Source organism: Pituophis catenifer, unplaced genomic scaffold, assembly GCF_029215685.1.
Source record: "Pituophis catenifer annectens isolate HBS135680 unplaced genomic scaffold, rPitCat1.0.hap2 SCAF_3, whole genome shotgun sequence".
NCBI classification, from domain to species: domain Eukaryota; kingdom Metazoa; phylum Chordata; class Lepidosauria; order Squamata; family Colubridae; genus Pituophis; species Pituophis catenifer.
The window spans coordinates 2,594,707-2,613,167 of record NW_027256883.1 but is presented as its reverse complement, the minus strand read 5'-3'; the positions used below and the strand labels follow the sequence as shown (position 1 = coordinate 2,613,167).

General features: G+C 47.4%; 1 protein-coding gene across 1 annotated transcript in view; it reads right to left on the bottom strand.

The window, feature by feature from the left end:
• ARHGAP39 (Rho GTPase activating protein 39) overlaps positions 1–18,461 on the bottom strand; it is a 181,577-nt gene that overhangs the window by 67,278 nt on the left and 95,838 nt on the right. The window contains exon 3 of the mRNA XM_070940271.1: positions 15,235–15,315. Coding sequence (XP_070796372.1) covers positions 15,235–15,315 — 81 coding nt within the window. The remainder of the gene's footprint in view (positions 1–15,234; positions 15,316–18,461) is intronic.

The following is an 18,461-nucleotide window of genomic DNA, read 5'->3' as shown; positions in this document are numbered from 1 at the left end:
ATAGAATAGAATAGAATAGAATAGAATAGAATAGAATAGAATAGAATAGAATAGAATAGAATAGAATAGAATAAGGAATGGAGTGGAGTGGAGTGGAGTGGAGTGGAGTGGAGTGGAGTGGAAGGGAAGGGAAGGGAATGGAATGGAATGGAATGGAATGGAATAGAATAGAATAGAATAGAATAGAATAGAATAGAATAGAATAGAATAGAATAGAATAGAATAGAATAGAATAGAATAAGGAATGGAGTGGAGTGGAGTGGAGTGGAGTGGAGTGGAAGGGAAGGGAAGGGAAGGGAAGGGAATGGAATAGAATAGAATAGAATAGAATAGAATAGAATAGAATAGAATAGAATAGAATAGAATAAGGAGTGGAGTGGAGTGGAGTGGAGTGGAGTGGAGTGGAGTGGAGTGGAGTGGAGTGGAGTGGAGTGGAGTGGAGTAGAGTAGAGTAGAGTAGAGTAGAGTAGAGTAGAGTAGAGTAGAGTAGAGTAGAGTAGAGTAGAGTAGAGTAGAGTAGAAGACCTCTGAGTCAGGGGTGGGTTTCACTTACCTTTCCTACCAGTTTGCTCGCATGTGCAGATAGTATTTGTCTGCACATCTGTCTCCGGCCATCTGTCAGAAATGGTGTAGGGCCGTGATGGCGAACCTATGGCACGCGTGCCCAAAGTGGCACACGAAGCCATGTTGCCCAGCACACGCGGCCTTGTCTGTTTGTCTTCCGGGTTTCTGGCACGCATGCACCCGCAACGATCAGCTGTCCTTTGCGCGCAGGCCAGTGCCAAAAACCGGTGTGTGCATGTGTGCCGGCCAGCTGATTGTTGGGTGCGCATGCATGCCGGAACCCAGAAGGTCAGCTTTTCCGGAGCACGATCCCTTTGCGCATGCAGCAGTGCCGGCCAGGTGACCATCAGGCGTGCATGCGTGCTAGAACCCAGAAGTTCAGCTTTTCCAGAGTGCGGCCCCAACAAGCATGTGTGTGTGTGCGCGCGTGACATTTCCACGCAACCTTTCACCATCACTGGTGTAGGGTCTCCTGCTTGGGCGGTAGTGGGTTGGACTAGATGACCTACAAGGTCCCTTCCAACTCTGTTATATTGTTGTTCTGAGATTTTTCTCCATCTTCCAGATTTTTTTTTTTAATTTTTTATTTATTTCTTTACAACAAAATATTTATTCGCACACAGATCGCGACAGGAGCTTTACAGAATATATTAACTTCAGTCAAGATATACAAATAAAAAATAAAAAAAAATCGACACTAACCTTATCCTTTTTTTATTCTATTATTCAACCAAGTATACCATTGGTCCCAGCACTGAAAATATATGGAGTCCTTTTGATCTCTCAAAATTTTTGTTAACCTGTCAGCTTCCGCATATTCGATAATTTTCCCCAGAATCAGGTCTTCAGCCGGTAGGTCTTTCCCCTTCCAATGTTGAGCAAAACATATTCTTGCTGCGGTTGTGATATATGTAGTCAAACACCATATATTCGTGCCTATCTTATCTGGCCTAATATTTAATAGATAGTTTTCAGGTTTCAATTGTAATTTATATCCCGTGATTTCTAATATCCACCTCTGTATAGATCTCCAAAATTTGATTGCCTTAGGATAGGTCCACCATACATGATAATAAGTACCTATCTCCCCACACTTCCAACAATTTGGGAAGAGTCCTGGAAACATTTTGGCTAATCGAGCGGGAGGGAGATGCCATCTATACACCATCTTCCAGATTTTGAGCATCTTCCTTCAGGCATCTCCGAATGGAGCAAGGAAATGAGTAGGGGGGGGAGAGGGAGGGACCCTCCCCCTTTATCCTGGGTTCTGTCGGTGCCATCCCTCTTCCGGGCACAACTGAGTTTTCTCAACTGCTGGGATGCAATTGCCTGTAGCCAGAGGCCCTGCCTGCCCATCTGTTCGTTCCCAGGATTAATAAGTTTACCAAATGCATCGGAAAAGCAGGCAGGAAACACCTGTTGTAATTAAAACCTGCCAGCGTGTAAACCCTTAGTCCATCGGCCACAGAAGCCATTAGAAAAGAAATTGCATCTGATTTCCTTGCAGCTGTGGCAGAGAAGGATGCTCCTTTAAGCTGGGCTCCGGCTTGAAATCAGCTGGTGGCAGAGATTCTGTTTGATCCGTAAACTTCAGGAGAAGAAAAAAAAAAAATCCCTTTTTAGGATTTGGCAGGCCGAATAATAAATAGCAACTTCTCTTCCCAGCAGCATCGCTTCGGAAGACCCTTCCCCTCTGGAACTTTCAGAATAGAATGACAGAGTTGGAAGGGACTTTGGAGGTCTTCTATTTATTTATTTATTTTTTATTTGGTTCGATTTATATGCCGCCCTTCTCCGGAGACTCAGGGCGGCTTACAATGCGTTAAGCAATAGCCTTCATACTTTTGTATATACCTGCTTAGTAGGGCTTTCGGCCCCCCCTAAGCGGTGTTCTTTTTTATACAAAGTCAGCTTATTGCCCCCACAAACTGGGTCCTCATTTTACCTACCTCGGAAGGATGGAAGGCTGAGTCAACCTTGAGCCTGGTGAGATTCGAACTTGCAGTAATTGCAGGCAGCTGCTGTTACTTAGTCTGCTGCGCTACCAAGGCTCTGATTAAGATTAAGAGAGTTGGAAGGGACCTTGGAGGTCTTCTAGTCCAACCCCCTGCTCAAGCAGGAGACCCTCTACCCAAAAGTGGCACGCAGACCCTCTCTCCAGGTCTGTTGCTCTTCTGGGTTTGGGAGCGTGGCCAGCTGGCCTTCACATGCACAGGAGCACCAGAAACCAGCTGTCCCGTGCACATGTGCGTGCCAGGAAGATGATTTTCTGGTTTCTGGCATGCACATGCACATCGGCCACTGAGTCCTTCGGGAGTAGGGCGGTATATAAATCAAAGAAAGATAAAGAAAGATAAAGATAGTCTTCCGGTTTCTGGTGTGCGCATGTGCACCGGCCAGCTGCTCTTCACATGCACAGGCGTGCCAGAAACCAAAAGATCATCTTCCTGGCGTGCGCATGCACACCGGGTGGCTGCTCTTCCGGTTTCTGGCATGCGCACGCTCATGCGCGCACGGTCCCGTTTCAGCACTCGGTGCCGAAAAGGTTCGCCAACACTGCCCGATACCATTTCAGACAAGGGCTTGTGTCCAATCTCTTCTTGAAAACCTCCAGTGATGGAGCACCCACGACTTCTGGATGCAGGCCGTTGATTAAAAGAATTACAGAATACTATTTGGAAGGGACCTTGGAGGTCTTCTAGTCCAACCCCCTGCTGAAGCGGGAGATCCCCATATAACATTTCAGACAGATGGCAGTCCAGTCTCTTCTTGAAAGCCTCCAGTGATGAAGCTCCCACAACTTCCGAAGGCAACTTCTGTTCCATTGGTTGCGTTCTGTCCCCGTCTCACACACGCACACAAACAGACAGCCGGGGGTTAAATAAACTGGCAGATAACCAATTCTTCTGATAAGACGCTTGGCAGCAACCCAGTAGCTGCTTGCCAAGAACTTTTACTCAATAAACAAAATACCCCCAGTCAAGAATTGTCCAGTTCGTAAAATAAATCCAAGGCCGATAATGTTGTTTCCAAAGATGCAACGTGACTCGATAGTAGTTAGTTTTGTCCATCACAGAGTCTGAATGGCCACCTCACCCCCTTTTATATCCTGTGGGGTGTGGTCCAGTGACTCAGCCTAATCTCTGGCACGCCTTTTCTTCTGTTGCGCGCGCTTATCTCTGCGACGCTGCCGAGGATCCAGCCAAGACTCATCTCCCTCATCACTGTCCACCTGTGGCTGCTCTTGCCCTTTGGCGGACACCGAAGGCATTGCCAGAGAGGAGGGTCCTGGAGAGGGAGGCCTTGCCAACTGCTCTCCTTCACTCTCGGAGTCCTCTCCTGCCGATGACACAGGCTCAGGTAACGGAGCCACAACAGGTTGACTGTTCTCCCTGTCAGAAAATTCCTCCTTATTTTCAGGTTGAATCTCTCCTTGGTCAGTTTCCATCCGTTATTCCTTGTCTGGCCTTCAAAGGTGCTTTGGAAAATAGCTTGACCCCCCTTCCTCCTCTCTGGGGCAGCCCCTCAAATATTGGAACGCTATCATGTCTCCCCTGGTCCTTCTCTTCACTAGACTAGCCAGGCCCAGTTCCTGCAACCGTTCATCGTATGTTTTAGCCTCCAGTCCCCTCATCCTCTTGGTTGCTCTTCTCTGCACTCTTCCCAAAATCTTTTTTTTTACATTGTGATGACCAAAACTGGATGCAGCATTCTAGGAAGACACACAGAAATGATCAGAGATTCTCTATAATTTCAGCGTAACCAGCTGGGCAGAGAGCCCCCCAGGTGTGATCTGAAGTTTATTCTCTTTTTGCATCTTGCACAGTCAGTGGTTGCGCCCTGCACAAACTGTCTTTCCAGGCCCGTTAGCCAAGAAAACAATTCCATGGAGCGGCTGATGGACAGAAGCCAAGTAGCTGTAAATTATCATTTGCCTGTGGTGGTGGTTGTCTTTTGTTGTTTTTTTTTCAGAGTCTGCTCAATGATTTGGAAAAAAAAAACAGAATTCTGCACTTTTCCTGTCTCAAGCTGGGCTCCGGCCCTCTCTTCACATCTGAGTTGCACCTAATTGTGACACTCGCTGCGTGCGGAACAGAAAAAGGAGGCGATTTTCCAGCCTTGTAAACAATTTTTAGAGACGGCGCGCGGTCCCGGATAGGAGTGACGCCGCGGCTGTTCAGCTCGGTGAGGGTTTCGAGGCAGCCTCTCCACCCCAATGCATCAAGCTGTCATCCCAGCCTTGCAGGGTGGACGTATTCGTGCCATTTGTATTGCTGGGTTCCTCTGCCAAAGAACACGGATTTGGATTTAGCGCCGATGACTAAGGGTCTTTTTGTACAAACGGAACCCAAACACGACTCGGTTTTAATTTTCTGTGTCTGCCTTTTCTGGAGAACACGAATGTATAAATTGTATGGAAGAGTGGGTGTTGTTGTTGTTCTTTAACATGTCCACAAGGGAAAACTCAGAGTTTTTTTTTTATTTGATTTGATTTATATGCCGCCCTTCTCCGGAGACTCAGGGCGGCTTACAATGCGCTAAGCAATAGCCTTCATGCTTTTGTATATTTTTTGTATATTATATTTTAATAGAATAATGAAGTTGGAAGGGACCTTGGAGGTCTTCTAGTCCAACCCCCTGCTCAAGCAGGAGACCTTATACCAGTGATGGCTAAACTTTTTTTCCTTGGGTGCCAAAAGTATGCGCATGTGCACGATAGCGCGCACGTGTGCCCACACCCCATAATGCAATGCCCCCCCATGCATGACCTGTCCCTCTGCGCATGTGCACACAATCCCCCCCGGACTCCCCCACCCCCTGCACAGGCATGTATGACCCACCCCCCGTACCCCACTGCGCATGCATGCATGACCCACCCACCCCCCCGCACCCCGTTTTGGGCCTAGCAGGCCTCCCTGAAACCTCCGGAGGCCGGAAACGGCCCATTTCCAGACTTCCGGTAGGCCTGGATTTCACCCTCCATAAGCTCCGGAGACAACGGAGGCTTTCCTGGAGCCTCCAGGAGGGCGAAAATGGCCTCCGGAGGCCGGAAACGGCCCATTTCCGGATTTCTGGTACTTCCGGGAGGCCCATTTTTCACTCTCCCAGAGCCTCCGCGCAAGACCTGTACTTACCTGGCATCCAAAAGGGGCTGCATGGAGACTCCTGGGAGGGGAGGAGCGGCATGGGCATGCACTTTCATCTCCCGCATGCACGGCAGAGACCCAAAAGTCAGCTGGCCGGTGGGAGGCTCGCGCATATGCACGCTTGAGCTGATCTAGGGCGACGGCTTACATGCCCGCAGAAGTGGTTCCGTTTGCCACCTGTGGTATGCGTGCCATAGGTTTGTCATGACAGCCTTATACCATTTGAGACAAGTGGCTGTCCAGTCTTCTCCTTATTTCCAGGTTGAATCTCTCCTCGGTCAGTTTCCATCCATTCTTCCTTGTCTGGCCTTCAGGTGCTTTGGACAATAGCTTGACCCCCTTCCTCCTCTCTGGGGCAGCCCCTCCAATATTGGAAGATGCTCTCCTGTCTCCCCTGGTCCTTCTCTTCACTAGACTAGCCAGGCCCAGTTCCTGCAACCGTTCATCGTATGTTTTAGCCTCCAGTCCCCTCATCCTCTTGGTTGCTCTTCTCTGCACTCTTCCCAAAATCTTTTTTTTTACATTGTGATGACCAAAACTGGATGCAGCATTCTAGGAAGACACACAGAAATGATCAGAGATTCTCTATAATTTCAGCGTAACCAGCTGGGCAGAGAGCCCCCCAGGTGTGATCTGAAGTTCATTCTCTTTTTGCATCTTGCACAGTCAGTGGTTGCGCCCTGCACAAACTGTCTTTCCAGGCCCGTTAGCCAAGAAAACAATTCCATGGAGCGGCTGATGGACAGAAGCCAAGTAGCTGTAAATTATCATTTGCCTGTGGTGGTGGTTGCCTTTTGTTGTTGTTGTTTTTTTCAGAGTCTGCTCAATGATTTGGAAAAAAAAAAAACAGAATTCTGCACTTTTCCTGTCTCAAGCTGGGCTCCGGCCCTCTCTTCACATCTGAGTTGCACCTAATTGTGACACTTGCTGCGTGCGGAACAGAAAAAGGAGGCGATTTTCCAGCCTTGTAAACAATTTTTAGAGACGGCGCGCGGTCCCGGATAGGAGTGACGCCGCGGCTGTTCAGCTCGGTGAGGGTTTCGAGGCAGCCTCTCCACCCCAATGCATCAAGCTGTCATCCCAGCCTTGCAGGGTGGACGTATTCGTGCCATTTTTACTGCTGGGTTCCTCTGCCAAAGAACACGGATTTGGATTTAGCGCCGATGACTAAGGGTCTTTTTGTACAAACGGAACCCAAACACGACTCGGTTTTAATTTTCTGTGTCTGCCTTTTCTGGAGAACACGGATGTATAAATTGTATGGAAGAGTGGGTGTTGTTGTTTTTTTTTAACATGTCCACAAGGGAAAACTCAGAGTTTTAATAGAATAATGGAGTTGGAAGGGACCTTGGACGTCTTCTAGTCCAACTCCCTGCTCAAGCAGGAGACATTATACCAGTGATGGCTAACCTTTTTTTTCCTCGGGGGCCAAAAGTGTGCGCATGTGCACGATAGCGTGCACGTGTGCCCACACCCCATAATGCAATGCCCCCCATGCATGACCTGTCCCTCTGCGCATGTGCACGCAATCCCCCCCCGGACTCCCTCGCCCCCTGCACAGGCATGTATGACCCCCCCCCCATACCCCACTGCACATGCGTGCATGACCCCCCCACGCACCCCGTTTTGGGCCTAGCAGGCCTCCCTGAATCCTCTGGAGGCCGGAAACGGCCCATTTCCAGACTTCCGGTAGGCCTGGTTTTCACCCTCCATAAGCTCCGGAGACAACGGAGGCTTTCCTGGAGCCTCCAGGAGGCCGGAAACGGCCCATTTCCGGATTTCTGGTACTTCCGGGAGGCCCATTTTTCACTCTCCCAGAGCCTCCGCGCAAGACCTGTACTTACCTGGCATCCAAAACGGGCTGCATGGAGACTCCTGGGCGGGGAGGAGCGGCATGGGCATGCACTTTTGTCTCCCGCATGCGCGGCAGAGACCCAAAAGTCAGCTGGCCGGTGGGAGGCTCGCGCATATGCACGCTTGAGCTGATCTAGGGCGACGGCTCACATGCCCGCAGAAGTGGTTCCGTTTGCCACCTGTGGTATGCGTGCCATAGGTTTGTCATGACAGCCTTATACCATTTGAGACAAGTGGCTGTCCAGTCTTCTCCTTATTTCCAGGTTGAATCTCTCCTCGGTCAGTTTCCATCCATTATACCTTGTCTGGCCTTCGGGTGCTTTGGACAATAGCTTGACCCCCTTCCTCCTCTCTGGGGCAGCCCCTCAAATATTGGAAGATGCTATCCTGTCTCCCCTGGTCCTTCTTTTCACTAGACTAGCCAGGCCCAGTTCCTGCAACCGTTCTTCGTATGTTTTAGCCTCCAGTCCCCTCATCATCCTGGTTGCTCTTCTCTGCACTCTTTCTACTAGAGTCCTAGCATCTTTTTTATAGTGCGATGACCGAAACTGGATGCAGTACTCTAGGTGTGGTCTTACTAAGGCTTTATAGAGTGATATTAGCACCTTCCTTGATCTTGATTGTATCCCTCTGTTCATGCAATTTAGGATTGCATTGGCTTCTTTTGTCTGCCGCAGCACACATCTGGCTCATATTTAAGTGATAGTCCACTAGGACTCCAAGATCCCTCTCACAGTTACTACTATTGAGCCAGGTACCACCTATGCTGCCTTCTGGTCCTTTGGAAAGTAGCTTGACCCCCTTCCTCCTCTCTGTGGCAGCCCCTCAAATATTGGAAGATGCTCTCCTGTCTCCCCTGGTCCTTCTCTTCACTAGACTTAGCCAGGCCCAGTTCCTGCAACTGTTCTTCGTATGTTTGAGCCTCCAGTCCCTTAATCATCCTGGTTGCTCTTCTCTGCATTCTTCCCAAAATAAAAGCAAGGTGCCACCTGATTCTTAGCTGGATGGGAGACAGTTAGGACAGTGTTAAAAATGCTTAACGCATTGTAAGCCGCCCTGAGTCTCCGGAGAAGGGCGGCATATAAATCAAATTAAAAAAAAAAAAAAAAGTGACTTGGCAATCAGTACGTATTTATAATGGTTGCAGCCTCCTGGGATCACCATCTGTGATCTTGACAACCAGCTTCCAATGAGCAAGAAGTCCAGGGAAAGCAGCATTCGCTTAATGACCATTGGGTTCACTTTACAACACTGATGATTCGCTTAATGAGCTCAGTTTTTTTAAAAAAAAAAGATTGTAAAAACAGACACATCTCGCTTAACGTGCGCCTCACTTAAGTGACGGAGGTTGCTGTCCCAATTGTGGTCGCAAATTCTTCCTCGCTTAGCAACGGAATTTCGAGTCTCCATTTCGGTCACAAGTTCAGAACTATCTGTAGTTGCCAAGAAAAGGATGCACTGTTTCCAGAGTTGAAGTTTGCTTTAAAAGAGGCCGTGCCTTACATTTACATTTCCTGCACTTCCAACTTAATTATAGTCAGTGTGATTTCTCCCCAGACTGATCTGTAATTAATTCGCCCCTTCTGTCTCATTAAACAGGAAGTTTGGGAGGTCTGTGCAAACTACGCCCCAACGTTTCCTGAGGCTGGAAGCTTAAATTATGCATTTCGAGCTTAGCCTGAAGGTGCTTTTTCAAAAGGCGACTGGCCTTCCTTCGTTCTTTCTCTCCTTCTCTTCCCTCCTTCTAACCTTCTCTTCTGCTCCTCTTTCCCCTCCCTTTTCTTCCTCTCCTTTTCCCTTTCTTCTTTTCCTCCCCTTCTCTTTCTTCCTTTCTCCTCCTACTTCCTTTGTTCTTCCTCTCCTTCTTTCCTACTTCCCTTTCTCTTCCCTCACTCCTCTCTTCTTTCTTCCTTCTAACCTTTTCCTCTGCTCCTTTTTTCCCTCCCTTTTCTTCCTCTCCTTTTCCCTTTCTTCTTTCTCCTCCCCTTCTCTTCCTTCCTCTTTCTCCTCCTACTTCCTTCATTCTTCCTCTCCTTCTCTTTCCTACTTCCCCTTCTCTTCCCCCACTCCTCTCTTCTTCCCCCCTTCTAACCTTCTCCTCTACTCCTCTTTCCCCTCCCTCTTCTTCCTTTCCTTTTCCCTTTCTTCTTTTCCTCCCCTTCTCTTTCTTCCTCTTTCTCCTCCTACTTCCTTTGTTCTTCCTCTCCTTCTCTTTCCTACTTCCCTTTCTCTTCCCTCACTCCTCTCTTCTTTCTTCCTTCTAACCTTTTCCTCTGCTCCTTTTTTCCCTCCCTTTTCTTCCTCTCCTTTTCCCTTTCTTCTTTCTCCTCCCCTTCTCTTTCTTCCTCTTTCTCCTCCTACTTCCTTCATTCTTCCTCTCCTTCTCTTTCCAACCTCCCCTTCTCTTCCCCCACTCCTCTCTTCTTCCCCCTTTCTAACCTTCTCCTCTACTCCTCTTTCCCCTCCCTCTTCTTCCTTTCCTTTTCCCTTTCTTGTTTCTCCTTTCCTCTTCTCTCCTCTCTTCTCCCTTCCCCTCTCTCCTGTTGTTTCCCTTTTCAGTTCAATCTAAAGTGGTAATCGAGCAGCCCCGATTTCCTAATTATCTTTATTCTCATTTCAATTTCTTATTCAATTATTATTTATTTTTATTTCATCATTTGCGTACATTTTTATAATATCTCACTTTTTTCCCTTTTACCCCTCCCCCCCCCCTTTCTCCTTTTATTTGACATCATCTGGGTATCTATTTTTCTAATTCTTTTCTCCCATCTATTCTCTATCTATTTTATCTCTGTGTCCTTATTCATGCTTTTTTTTCTAACCAATCATAAAATTTATCCCATGTCTTGAAATACACCGACTCCCCTTTATCTTTTATTCTCAATGTTTCTCCCATTGGAAGGAGAAATTATAAAGAAAATTTTGGAATGTGCAGAAATGAATAGACCGTGTTCTTAATTTAACAACTGCAGTGATTCGCTGAACACCTTTTGCAAGAAAAATCATAGAATGGGACAAAAGTCACTTTAACCAAATTCTCAGCAACATCAAATCTGGGCTCAATTGCGGTCCTAAATCGAGGGCTACCTATATTTCAAGGGCGATCTTATGACCTACAGATAGTCCTTGATTTACGAAAACAATTGGGACTAGGATTTCCGAGTGAGTCATGCTAGATTGTACAACCTTTTTTTTTTGGACATGGTTGTTAACCAAACCACTGCCACTGTTAAATGAAGCATGCAGTCGTTAAGCGAATCCAGCTTGCCCCATTGTCGTCAGCTTGTCGGAAGCCACCTGGAAAGGTTGCAAGTAGCCATCCGATGACCCTTGCCTCCAGAAGTGGTAGGTGCCCCATCACTGGAGGTTGGACAGACGCTTGACCGGAACAGTGCAGGCCAGGGTCTCCTGCTTGGCCCAAAGGTGCTTTTTCAAGGGGCAACTGGACTTCATGTTTTTTCTTTGAAGAGGTTTCGCTTCCCATCCAAGAAGCTTCTGGAGAATCTGGAGAATCTCATTATTGTCAGCACTTCAACCTGCATTTATTCTAATGCTGACATAAGAAGGAGAAGAGGGGGCAGCTGGCAAGAGGATGCTTGACTTCTCACCTACTTATTTTCCCTGAAGATAATATCCCCTAGGAGATGAGATGGGAGGGGGGACATTCCTGGGAGCTGAAGTAGTAGATATGGGGAGAGTGATTTGGAAGAGGGCCAATGAGATGCAGAGAATTGGGGAACGGAAAGGGAAGGTTTGGGGTCAGGAAGTCAGAGTTGGCTACGCCACGATCGGGGGCAGATAGTCGTGCTTAATAAAATGAAAGATTTCTTCAAAGACTATCTGTTTGGAAATGCAATTAATTTTATTTGAGACGATATCGAAACCTGACAATTATCTTACAGAGCGGAAGAAGCTTCTTGGAGGAGAAGTGAGACGTCTTCAGAGAAAAACCGGAAAGTCCAGTTGCCTCTTGAAAAAGCACCTATTGCGGCCTGGGGGCTGCCGGTCCCTCCGGCAGCTGAACCAGATGAGGAGGAGGAGGCGGCGTGGGAATCAGGATCAGCATCAAGGCCACCTGAGAGCTCCAAGGGGGAAGAGGGAATGGAGGTGGCAGAGAGAGAGAGACAGAGGTGTAGCCTGGGCCATCCGTCAGCCCTCAGATGGAGAGTCAGCAGCCCCCAGGTCTGGAGGTGGCTGATGAGGAGAAGGAGGAAGAGCTGGATCCAGTGCCTGGCGTGTGGATGCGCAGAAGGCAGAGGAGAGGAGAGCAGTGGAAATCTATGGGCCGGTCTTTGGGATGGAAGAGGCACCGCTGCTAGCGAAGCCCCACTTTAGCTCTAGGGATAAAAGGCAGGGGACGGAGATGAATAGATGTGGCAGAAAACTATTCATCTTCTGTCTGGATGGACTTGTTAGCCTGTATTGAGAGGGAAACTTTTTGCCAGGGCTGCTGGTGCTCCTAATAAAGGAATCTTTGAGTTCACTTCAGAGGGTTTTGATGTGTTTCGGGAGCTGGATCAGGACAGCACCTCTGGGACAACCATGATCTGGATGACGGAGAATCTCCAGAGACGTCTCCTGCTTGAGCAGGGAGTTGGGACTAGATGACCTCCAAGGTCCCTTCCAACCTATGATTCTGCGTTCAATGCTTACCTGCCCCTCCTCAGCTGCTACAATCTCCATGCTGTAAGACGAGCAAAGGACCATCTCCAGGATTTTGAAGGTCACTGACGCCAAAGCTTATATATATCAACAGGGTGACATTTTGCCATTGTGTTTTCTATCCCGGTTCCAATCATCCCTTAACATTTATTTAACGCGCTTCTCCTTTGCGGCTCAGAGCACCGGGCTGATGGGTTTCGCCGTTTCCCCGAAGGACAAAACGCTTACGTTTCTCGTGCTTCAAGCCCTTTAAACCTCCCCCCCCCCCCAGTGAGTCACCAAAAGCAATGAACCCTGGCCAGAAAATGACGCATATGCGTGGGGATTGAGGTTTTACTAACCACTAGGGCATGCCGTCTTTCGAATTTTGGAGACGGCGTTCTGAAAAGAAACATTTTTTTTTTTAATTTGATTTATATGCCGGCCTTCTCCGGAGACTCAGGGCGGCTTACAATGCGTTAAGCAATAGCCTTCATACTTTTGTATATTTTATACAAAGTCAGTTTATTGCCCCCACAAACTGGGTCCTCATTTCACCTACCTTTGAAAGGATGGAAGGCTGAGTCAACCTTGAGCCTGGTGAGATTTGAACTTGCAGTAATTGCAAGCAGCAGATGTTAATAACAGTGCTTTAGTCCACTGTACTACAAGCTCTTTATACTTTATACAAAATATACTTTTGTATATTTATACAAAGTCAGCTTATTGCCCCACCAACTGGGTCCTCATTTTATCTACCTTAGAAAGGATGGAAGGCTGAGTCAACCTTGAGCCTGGTGAGATTTGAACTTGCAGTAATTGCAGACAGCTGGTGTTAATAACAGTGCTTTAGTCCACTGTACTACAGGCTCTTTATACTTTATACAAAATATACTTTTGTATATTTATACAAAGTCAGCTTATTGCCCCCACCAACTGGGTCCTCATTTTACCTACCTTAGAAAGGATGGAAGGCTGAGTCAACCTTGAGCCTGGCGAGATTCGAACTTACAGTAATTGCAGACAGCTGGTGTTAATCACAAGGCTTTTTTAGTCTGCTAAGCCACCAGGCTTCAATTAAATTGAATTCTTCCAAGGAGGAGGAAGAGGCCCTGGAGCTGGAAAAAGGATTTGTCTCGCGCAGGGAGTGAAGAAGCCAGAATTGCAATGGAGGCCTATTTCTCTGTTGACTACACCAGGGATCAACAGACTTGGTAACTTGTGGACTTCAACTCCCAAAATTCTGGGAGTTGAAGTCACCAAGTCTTAAAGTCTGAAAGTTTTCCTAAGTTCAGAGACCCCTGCTCTCGAGAGGGGAAGAAAACCCATTTCTGGGTCCTGTCTCCTTCGTGTCAGCTGAGCCCCCATCCCAGCCCCAGCCCCGAGAAAGCAAGAATGGGGGGAAAAAAGAAACGAGGGCAGAAACTGCCTCTCCCCCAGCCAGCTCTCCTTTTAACGAGAGACAATAATGAGAAAAGAGAACAAATATTGACGCTCGGTGGCTGGCTGGCTCCAGAGCAAACAGCTGGGTACAATTCCGAACGACAAGATTATGGAGAGCCGGCAGCCTGGCAGCCTTCTGTTTGAGAGGTCGATTTTATCACCCCGAAATGAGGTTGCAATAATCAAAGGCTTGCCTGGGATACTTTCTTCCCCCCCTTTGCCTGCCGAAGGGAAGCCGCCAGCCCAGCCTTTTTTTAAAGGGGCAAACATCTGGCCCATCGGAGGCTTCTTTGGTTGAGTTCCTAGCCCTACGACCAAGATTAACATTAGTCTAACAATAACCAAGAAGCAAACAATAGACCAAGCAAGTTAATGGCAAACAGGCCAATCAAGGAGCCATAAAAACCACTCCCACCAACAATGATGGGGCCACCCACTTGTATATAAGATAACCCTTATTGTCAGTTTTTTTTTTAAGGTGAGCACACTGGCCCACATTAACAATGAAATTCTGTTACTGGGTCTCAAAAGAAAGTATATTATCTACCTGTACACATAAATAAGCTCACGCAAGCTCACGTGCGTGGGCACAATGCAAACCGGTAGTAAAGGTAAGTAGAACCAACCCCTGATGTGACTGCAAGTAGTTGTGGGTGTGCGGCCATTGTAACGTCAAAGATGGGTTTTTTAGTAGCTTTTGGGGTGGGGGTTTATCATACCTCCGGATGGTTATTAAATGAATGTTTGTAAATCAAGGATTATCTGTAGCGTACAGACATTCTGCCATAAGCCTCTTTCCATTTCTACCATTAAACTCCCCTGGTGTTGCAACCCTACTACAAGGCGAAAACCAGCACCCATTTTCACCCATTCAGGTTCAAAACCCTTTGAGCAGTCCTTCTCAAACACGACAACTTTACGATCTGTGGACTACAATTCCCAGAATTCCTCAGCCAGTTAGGACTTGTAGTTCATACATCTTCCTGTCTGGGGAATTCTGGGAGTTGAAGTCCTCAGCTCTTCAAACATGCTGGCTGGGAATTCTAGGAGTTAAAAATCTGCATATTTTGCAGCATGCTGCCTGGGGAATTCTGGGAGCTGAAGTCTATGCATTTGAAAGCATACTGGCTGGGGAATTCTGGGAGTTGAAGTCCTCAGCTCTTCAAGCATGCTGGCTGGGAATTCTAGGAGTTAAAAATCTGCATATTTTACAGCATGCTGCCTGGGGAATTCTGGGAGCTGAAGTCTATGCATTTGAAAGCATACTGGCTGGGGAATTCTGGGAGTTGAAGTCCTCACTTCTTCAAGCATGCTGGCTGGGAATTCTAGGAGTTAAAAATCTGCATATTTTACAGCATGCTGCCTGGGGAATTCTGGGAGCTGAAGTCTATGCATTTGAAAGCATACTGGCTGGGGAATTCTGGGAGTATCAGTCCACCCATCTTCAAGCACGCTAGGTGGGGAATTCTAAAAGTTGAAATCTATACACTTTAAGGCTACTGCCTGGGGAATTCTGGGAGTTGAAGTCCACTCATCTTCAAGCTGCCAAAGTTGAGGAAGGCTCCTCTTGAGGGAGGCTGCTCACCGGTAGTGAAACCGTTGTCCATCGGAGCCGTAGTCTCGGTAGAGCTCGTATTCCTTTTCAAAAACTCCAGGCGGCGAAGAGCTGTGGATGAGAGTCGAGAAAAACCAACGATTAAAGGAAGAACGAAGGGCCGTCTGAGGATTTCACGCATGCAACATGAAAATGCTTAGTTGTTGCAACAATTCCATCAGGACAAGATGCAGCAGTCCATTGACGATTCCAAGACAAAGACCCCTCTTTAGGAGACAGCAGACTCCACATTTTGGACACGGAGGACCGCTGGATTGAAAGAACGGTCAAAGAGGCCATCTATGTCCAAATTAAACAACCCTTTCTCTGTTTAAGATTTTAGGAAGATGTTGGATAACCATTTGTCTGAAGTGGTGTAGGGTTTCCTGCCTAGGCAGGAGGTTGGACTAGAAGACCTCCAAGGTCCCTTCCAACTCTGTTATTCGGTTATTATTTGTCTGGATGCAACATCATCTAACTCCACTCTACAACACAGTCCTTTCAACTGTTCCAAAAAGGCCACACCCATTTGCACCACTCAGGTGACCCCGAGGACACAGGTAAACCTCCAAGTGGCCTCAATGACTCTCTAAAAGGATGCAAAGGACCAGCTGTCTGCAACCAGCAACCTGGAACTAAGGAGAAACTTTCTAACCGTGAGGACAATTAACCAGTGGAACAGCTTGCCACCAGAAGTTGGGGGTGCTCCATCAGTGGAGGTTTTTAAGAAGAGGCTGGACAGTCACTTGTCTGGAATGGTATAGGATTTCCTGCTTGGGCATGGGGCTGGACTAGAAGACCTTCAAGGTCCCTTCCATCTCTATTCCGATTCCGATTCCTGCATTTAAGGAGCACAACTCTCAGTGAAGTTCCCACGACCAGGTTCTAAAACAGACCTTCGCTTGGAAATTGTGTTTCTTGACATTCTTACTGCAATCTTCTCTTGGCTGTCAGCCTTTGTCTCCCTACCAATTTCCCTCCCGCCCCCCCCCCCCCCAAAATTTTTTTTTCTCAGCTGCCAAGAATACCTATGAATACACAAAACGCTTTTTCCTTGTCGTGTGTTTGATGAAGTGGATCGAACGCCATAAAAGCTGATGCAACTGTTTTTTTTTTTAAGTGAACTCTTTGAGAGGCAACTAAGGGTAATTTTATCTCCTGTAGACTTTTAAATGTAAAACTAGGTGGAACTGAGGGCTCTTTGGGAGAATCTGACAGGCGGAGAAATCCAACAGAAAGCCCCCCCCCCCCCCCGCAACCTTCAAACCCCACTCCTGTGGTTCCAGAGGGCAACCAAAGATGTCGTCAAAAGCCCTTTACTGCCCCAATGAAACCCCAGCTCTTGCCTCTTCTAGACCTCTTCCTTTTAGCACTCATGATGTAACATTATCAGTGCTAGAAGGATAACCCAACTAGGTTACAATATCAGTGGGAGGAGGAGGAGGAGGGATTCTTTAGTGCTCTCTGAGCTTGGTCGTTTTTTCGCAGATGTTTCATTACCCCACTAAGTAATTTCATCAGTGATGCCCCCCTTCCTTCCTTCCTTCCTTCCTTCCTTTCTTCCTTCCTTCCATCCATCCATCTTTTTGGTGCTCTCTGAACGTGATTGTTTTCTTGCAGACATTTCATGACCCAACTAGGTAACATCATCAATGCTAGAAGGAAGTGGAGTTTGCAGAGAGGAGGAGGAAGAGGAGGAGGAGGAGGAGGAGGAGGAGGAGGAGGAAGAGGAGGAGGAGGAGGAGGAGGAGGAGGAGGAGGAGGAGGAGGAGGAGGAGGAGGAGGAGGAAGAGGAGGAGGAGGAGGAGGAGGAGGAGGAGGAGAAGGAGGAGGAGGAGGAGGAGGAGGAGGAGGAGGAGGAGGAGGAGGAGGAGGAGGAGGAGGAGGAGGAGGAATTCCTTAGTGGTCTCTGAGATTGTTTTCTTGCAGACATTTCATGACCCAACTTGGTAACATCATCAGTGCTAGAAGGAAGTGGGGTTCTCTTCTAGGAGGAGGAGGAGGAGGAACAGGAGGAAGAGGAGGAGGAAGGGGAGGATTGTGGGCTCCTTGGGGTTCTCTGAGCTTAGTTGTTTTTTGTTTTTTGTTTTTAATTTTGATTTATATGCTGCCCTTCTCCGGAGACTCAGGGCGGCTTACAATGTGCTCAGCAATAGCCTTCATCCTTTTGTATATTTATACAAAGTCAGCTTATTGCCCCCATAAACTGGGTCCTCAATTTACCTACCTTAGAAAGGATGGAAGGCTGAGTCAACCTTGAGCCTGGCGAGATTCGAACTTACTTTAATTGCAGACAGCTGGTGTTAAATTACAATGCATTTGTCTGCTGAGTTATCCAGGCTCCTCGTTTTCTTGGCAGACATTTCATTACCCAACTAAGTAACATCATCACTGCCACACACGTTCAAAACTTGGAGATGGCTGGACAGAGTTAAACTGGGCTTATCTGTGGCAATGACCCTGGTTCCCAAGGTCTGCTTGGTGCATCAATGGTGGTAAAGAAACGAGTGGTTTGAGGAATCCGTTAAACCAGCTGCTAAATAATTTGATTTAGTCTTTCCTCAACTGCTCAGTCAGGCACAGATTGGTTAATGGACCGCGATTCTATGTTCCTGCAGCTTAAGTTGACTGAATGATGGAAGTATAATTTATTTGGTCCTCCAGGACAGGTGTCTGTCTCCAACCTTGGCAACTTGACGACTTGTGGACTTCAATTCCCAGAATTCCTCAGCCAGCGCATGTGCGCTGGCTGAGGAATTCTGGGAGTTGAAGTCCACAAGTCGTCAAGTGGCCAAGGTTGGAGACCCCTGCTCCAGGAAATCGCAAAGGAGCAGAAGGGCAGGTGAGCAGGTATTGCCCACCTGGTCAGGGTAAAAGAAGAGAATTAGACAACCATTTGTCTGAAGTGGTGTAGGATTTCCTGCCTAAGCAGGGGGTTGGACTAGAAGACCTCCAAGGTCCCTTCCAACTCTATTCTATTCTATTCTATTCTATTCTATTCTATTCTATTCTATTCTATTCTATTCTATTCTATTCTATTCCATTCCATTCCATTCCATTCCATTCTATTCCATACCATCCCAGTGGGATGATAACGACAGGTAGTCCTCGACTTTCAACACTTCATTTAGTGACCGTTCAAAGCTGCAACGGCACTGAAAAATATGACTTCTGACCGTTTTTCACACTTACGACCATTGCAGCATCCCCATAGTCAC